This window comes from Micromys minutus, assembly GCF_963924665.1.
Source record: "Micromys minutus genome assembly, chromosome: 2".
Lineage (NCBI taxonomy): Eukaryota > Metazoa > Chordata > Mammalia > Rodentia > Muridae > Micromys > Micromys minutus.
The window spans coordinates 87,761,044-87,766,737 of NC_137971.1; the positions used below are offsets into that span (position 1 = coordinate 87,761,044).

The 5,694-nt window shown below is 34.8% G+C and overlaps 1 protein-coding gene across 1 annotated transcript; it reads right to left on the minus strand.

Annotated features, from left to right (window-relative positions):
- Positions 1-1,494: 1,494 nt before the first annotated feature.
- On the minus strand, positions 1,495-2,439 carry LOC308417187 (olfactory receptor 5P72; the record flags this gene model as incomplete). Its single annotated transcript, XM_080912343.1, has 1 exon — positions 1,495-2,439. One exon carries the CDS (start codon positions 2,437-2,439, stop codon positions 1,495-1,497), a length of 945 nt encoding a protein of 314 aa, XP_080768469.1.
- Between the last annotated feature and the right edge of the window lie 3,255 nt (positions 2,440-5,694).

Genomic DNA, 5,694 nt, shown 5'->3' on the forward strand with positions numbered 1-5,694 from the left:
TGTGCAAACTCATGATGAACCTTTTACCATGGGATCATGTATTCTGAAATATATATAAGTGCTGAGGACAAAGATATCTCAGAGAACTTTTAGAGAGAAAGAGAAGAACCTTTTAGAAAAAACATTAGGGATGGGGACATTATACAGATCACAGCTATGAAAGAATGTTTTACATTTTGAACTTAGAAATAAAAATTAAATTTTTTTCAAAGTGTTCTTTTTTTTTCTCCGTGACTTTCACTAGCAGCCTGGGAGTCAGAGCCAGTGAATATCCCACAGAGAAGGAGCATAGAGTACTTTATTTAAATCTCTGATATTAGGCTACAGGTGTTATTTGCCCAAGAATGTGGTTTCTAACCCTCAGAATGAACAAGAACGTTTTTAGGACTTTTTACAAGTTATCAGCAAGCATTCAGTGTAGTTAGAGAGCTAGAAGATCTGAAATGATCACTCTTTAAATCTATCAGTGAGACAACCGTATCATTAAAGTTAACACTGAGATCATCAGTATTTAAAACTATATTTTGAGACCATCAGTAATTAAAGCTACACCTATGTCCAACTCTGTGTCCCACTTCAACACATTCCAGACTGGGAAGGCTACCAGTATGGTATAGTGGTAAAATCTTATAGGAGTAACCAACCACTTTCTGACTAGATCTAATGTTAGCTCCAGAAGGTAAAACCCGTACTTAATATTACTCAGGGATAAACTTGTAATATAAAGGCTAAATGCCCTAGCAAAGAATCTACCACCATTTTATTATTAAATGAAAATAGTGTTAAAACACTTTTAAATGACTTGTCATTATGCCAGTAGATTAGGATATTTTCCAAACATCATTCGAGAATTGTCATTTTGTTCGTCAGTATGCAGATAATTAGAAGGTACAGCTCTAAATGAGACACCTATTTTAGTCCCCTCTACTCTACAAGCGAAGGCGTTATTGTCAAAGAGTAGATAAAAGATTACAAGAATTAGGTGGTGAATGACTGTGAATACACTTTTCAATGACTACAAAGAACCCTTTTAAATAGAATGGTTGCAGACATGAACTCATGGGAGCAGTGTCAGTGTTTCTGAGCTCAAACCATATAAAAGCCCAATATGGAGTTGAGAGGAGAAATTGACGATTGATATTTGCCAGGAGAAGGAGACTCAACTGTCTTTAAAGCAATGTTCTTGCCTATACACCAGAGTATATAAAGGCAGCACAAGTATTATCTGACTAAGAGAGCATGGAATTAGGAGAGGGAACTATAGGTTTAGGATAAATTAGGAAGGGGGAATGATACAAACACATTGTGTAAAATTCTCAAATACAGATTTAAAAATACAAAAAAAAAAAAAAAAATAGCTATCTACCCTGGGAGGAAAGGGAGATGAGGGTAAAAGAGTAGTGAAAAGAAAAATACCCAAACATGGGATGGTAGTGACATGGATCTTGCACAATTGCTAGTATTATCTTAAAATTTATAAAACCACAGATTACTTTAAGAAAAGGTTTTCTTACCAATCTGTCTCTTCAGAGCATCTTTAATCTCATTATTTCTGAGGCTGTAGATGAGGGGATTCAACATGGGAATCACCACCATGTAGAACACAGACACCACCTTGTTCTTGTTAGTAGAGTAGCTGGACTTGGGCATCACATAAATGAATGTGATGGTCCCATAGAACAGAGTGACTGCAGTGAAATGAGAGGTGCAGGTGGAGAAGGCCTTCTGTCGGCCCTCAGTGGAGCGCATCTTCAGGATGGTGATGAGGATGTAGGAATAGGAGATTGCTATGACAAACACTGTGATCATAGTAACTGAGCCAGCAGAAAGTGAGATAAGAAGTACAGAGACACTGACATCAGAACAGGAGAGTTCAGCTAAAGGAGTAAAATCACAGAAAAAATGTTCAATTCTATTTGGACCACAGAATAGAAAAGAAAAGTAGGAAGCCATAGCAAAGGAAGCATTAAGAAAACCTCCTATATAAGATTCCACAACCAACTGGATACAGACTTGTGTGGACATTTTGGTGGAATAAAGCAGTGGGTTGCAGATTGCCATGAAGCGATCATAAGCCATGGCAGCCAGAAGGAAGCACTCAACTGATCCAAAGATATCACCTAAGCTGAGCTGTATGCCACATCCAATGTAGGAGATGGTATTTCTCTCTACCAGGAAGTTGACAAGCATATTGGGTGTGACAGAAGATGTAATACCTATTTCAACAGAAGCCAAGTGGCTGAGAAAAAAGTACATGGGGTGATGGAGCTGGGAAGAGACTCTGATGAGAAGGATGGTGCTGAGGTTCCCGGACACTGTCACCAGGTAGATGTACAAAATGATGTTGAAGAGGATGACTCTAAGGACTGGGTCATCTGTTAAGCCTAACAAAATGAATTCTGTCACTGCAGTGTAGTTTCCATCTTCCCAGAAAGCCATGGGACAGTGTAGCCGCTGCCAGATCAAGGCTGTGATAGATATAAGACAGGAAAGAGTTTATAAATAGTTCACTTCATTTATTTTAATATGGACAGGGAGAACATTACAAGCTAATACATTATTTTACTAGTTGGACCAAGAAGGGATGTTTTACTTAGGATTTTTATTGCATATATATTTTGACAAAATAAGGCCTTGACATTTGTTTAAGGAGAAATGCTATAAATATAAACTATTTATAACTTTTATTTACATTTATTTATAATAAAACATTTATTTGTCATTAAAGATGAAGATATAAAATTATTAGACTTTTCCTGGTGAAGCTGCTTTTTATATTATTGTTCTCACCATCAAGCCTCACACCTGACAGTCAGAGTTTAATTCCTGGAAGTTAGATTATGGGAGGAGAGAGACAACTCCTGAATATTGTCCTTTGACATCCACAATATGATATGTTTCCTGTACCATTCTCTTTGTACAAATAAACATATATATTATAATTATAACAAATGATTAAATTTTAAAAGCATATTATTATTTAATGAAGACTTAAATATTTGCTAACTTTTACTAAATACTTACTAAAATATGAGCACATGCTTTAAAACTTTGTGTTATTGCTTTGTTGTCCTTCAACCATTAATTTCTTATCTTATTTCCATTTTATAGAAGAAAATAATTTCAAGTTATATATATATATATATATATATATATATATATATATATATATATATATATATATATATATATTTGGTGCTTGGTGTACTTGTAGGGAATTCAGGTCTGATCCCTACCACTCACCGAGTTTCTCACGGCCGTCTATGGTTTCAATTATTGGGACTGAATGATCCTTTCTAGTGTTCATGGGGACCATGCATGCTTGAGATGCACATATACATCGACATGTATGCAACATTGATACACACAAAAAGAAAAACAAGTCTTTTAAAAGAGAATTAGAAATAAACATGAGGCAGGTTGGACTCAGTCTTTTCCTGTTAGTGAGAACACTATAAAAGAATGGTGGTTATGAACTTAAAGGTACATAAAAATTATGGAAAGAAAGTAGGGTAGCGTTTCAGTTTTTCAATGTTTAGTACACAGAGAGGTGCTTTGTTGGAGACACTGGTCATAAAATCTATTATTTATGTAAGTAAGATAATGCCTTCATGACCTTTTAAAAAGATAATACATTTTCTTTTCAGAATTGAGAAGAAATAGAATAGAAATGTATTGTCATGTTAAATTTACAAATGGAACTTCCTGGTTTAAGTTCATTAAATATTGTGATTCTAAATAGATCACTATTTTTTAAAGTAAATATGAGATATAAGTTTCATTGCCACATAAAATATGAGTGCTATTATCACATTATTATCATCTTTTGTTAAAAGATACTAACTCCATTCCCAATACCATAGCGTTTTAAATCTAGAGCTGAATGGAATCTATTCACATGAGTGTCAACAGAGGACACTACCTAATAAATAGTCAAACTGAGAAGTTAAGACATTTATCAAAGTTTACCTAACATGGAGCAGATTTATTGTAATTTCTCACATTTTCTATCTTTATTTTCATTTGTCCACTGTTATAACTGTGATGCTAGAAAGTTCACTACATAACCAAAGTAGGTCTTTGCATATGATATTCACTGACATAAGCATTTCAAAGTGTCTGTTGCCATTGCCTGGATGCTATATGTGTACACCTTTGAGGGACGTGTTGGTTTTGGGTCTTACCAGATTAAATAAAGAATCTTTGAAAACTGGAGGGGAGCTGGAAAGAGAGGAAGGAGAAAAAACTATGTCTGGAATATATTGCATAAGAGAAAAAAATTTATTTTCTATAAGTAAAAATAACATCTTAGCTTTATACCAAGCCATTCTGAATAATTTGCATATATAAATATAGGGTGATTTCATAAAGTTTGTTTATTTTTCTTCTACTGCATATTTGTGTAATTGCATCTGACTTTTTTTATACAATGCTTGAGAATATAGTGCATTTTCTAAGACAAAATATCTAAATTTACCAACAAAGTAAAAAAAAAATCTTACCTCTTGAAATAAGAATTCATTTCAAAGTAAGAAGTCCAAAATGTTTACTATTTTATATCTGCAAAGTTGTCTCCATTATCTTTTTCACTGAATGTTAGTCCCTGCTGAGGATCTGCCAATGTGAATTAGAATCTTTAGGGACCATTACCTCATTCCCAGTGAGTACTGAGCAGTGCATTTCAACAAAAACACAATTTTCTAGGAGTCTGTCAATCTCACTCAATGTCTTGTTTTCCTCTTTAGGTGAGTATTGATGTAGCTGGTAATCATGAGAAGTATAGGCTAACTAATTATCTTAGGTAATTTTTCAAGTTGATATTTGATTTAGGTTAGTTCATATTAAAAGATATTATTAAATGAAGGAAAAATGAACTATTTTGGCATTTTTTTCATTCACAAATATGGACTTTTCTTTTAGTATTTTAGTGGTTGATAAATTCTTTTAGGTAGGTGCATGGTGAATATAGGGAGGGATGAGAGACAAGTTGAATAATTATCTGAGTCTAATACAATTTTCATAGGCAAGAGTGTAAAATAGAATGCACAAGAAAAGTATAAATGTTTTCCATGTAACAATTAATATTTTATAATTCATACTCTCAAGTAAGTGATATCTGCTAAAAGCTTCTTTGCTATAAGGGAGGATAGAAGGGACACTGATATTTCACCTGAGGAGTATCCCTATTGTTAGTCTTTATTTCACTAGCTTCTTTTTTTTATTTTCTAGCTTCTTTTCTTCTTTTTTTGGATACTCTCTGCATTTATATTTCAAATGTTATCACCTTCTTCCAGTCTTATCCCCCACCAACTGCCTCAATGAAGGTGCTCCCTCTACCAACCAGCCTCTCCCACCTCAGCACATTGGCACTTACACTTGGAAAATGAGCCTTCGCTGGACCAAAGGCCTCTCCTCCTATTGATGCCAGAGAATGCTGTCCTCTGCTGCATATGAACCTGGGCCATGGGTCTCTCCATGCAAATTCGTTGGTTGGTGTTTTAGTACCTGGGAACTGTGGTGGGTTTGGTTAATTGATAATTTTGTTCTTCCTATAGGGTTGCAGACCCTGTCAGCTCCTTGAGTCCTTTCTCTAGCTCCTTCACTGGGGTCCTCATGTTCAGTCTGATGGTTAGCTGCAAACATCCTCTTCTGAAATCAGTATAGTTCTGGCAGAGCTTCTGAGGAAGTATCCAT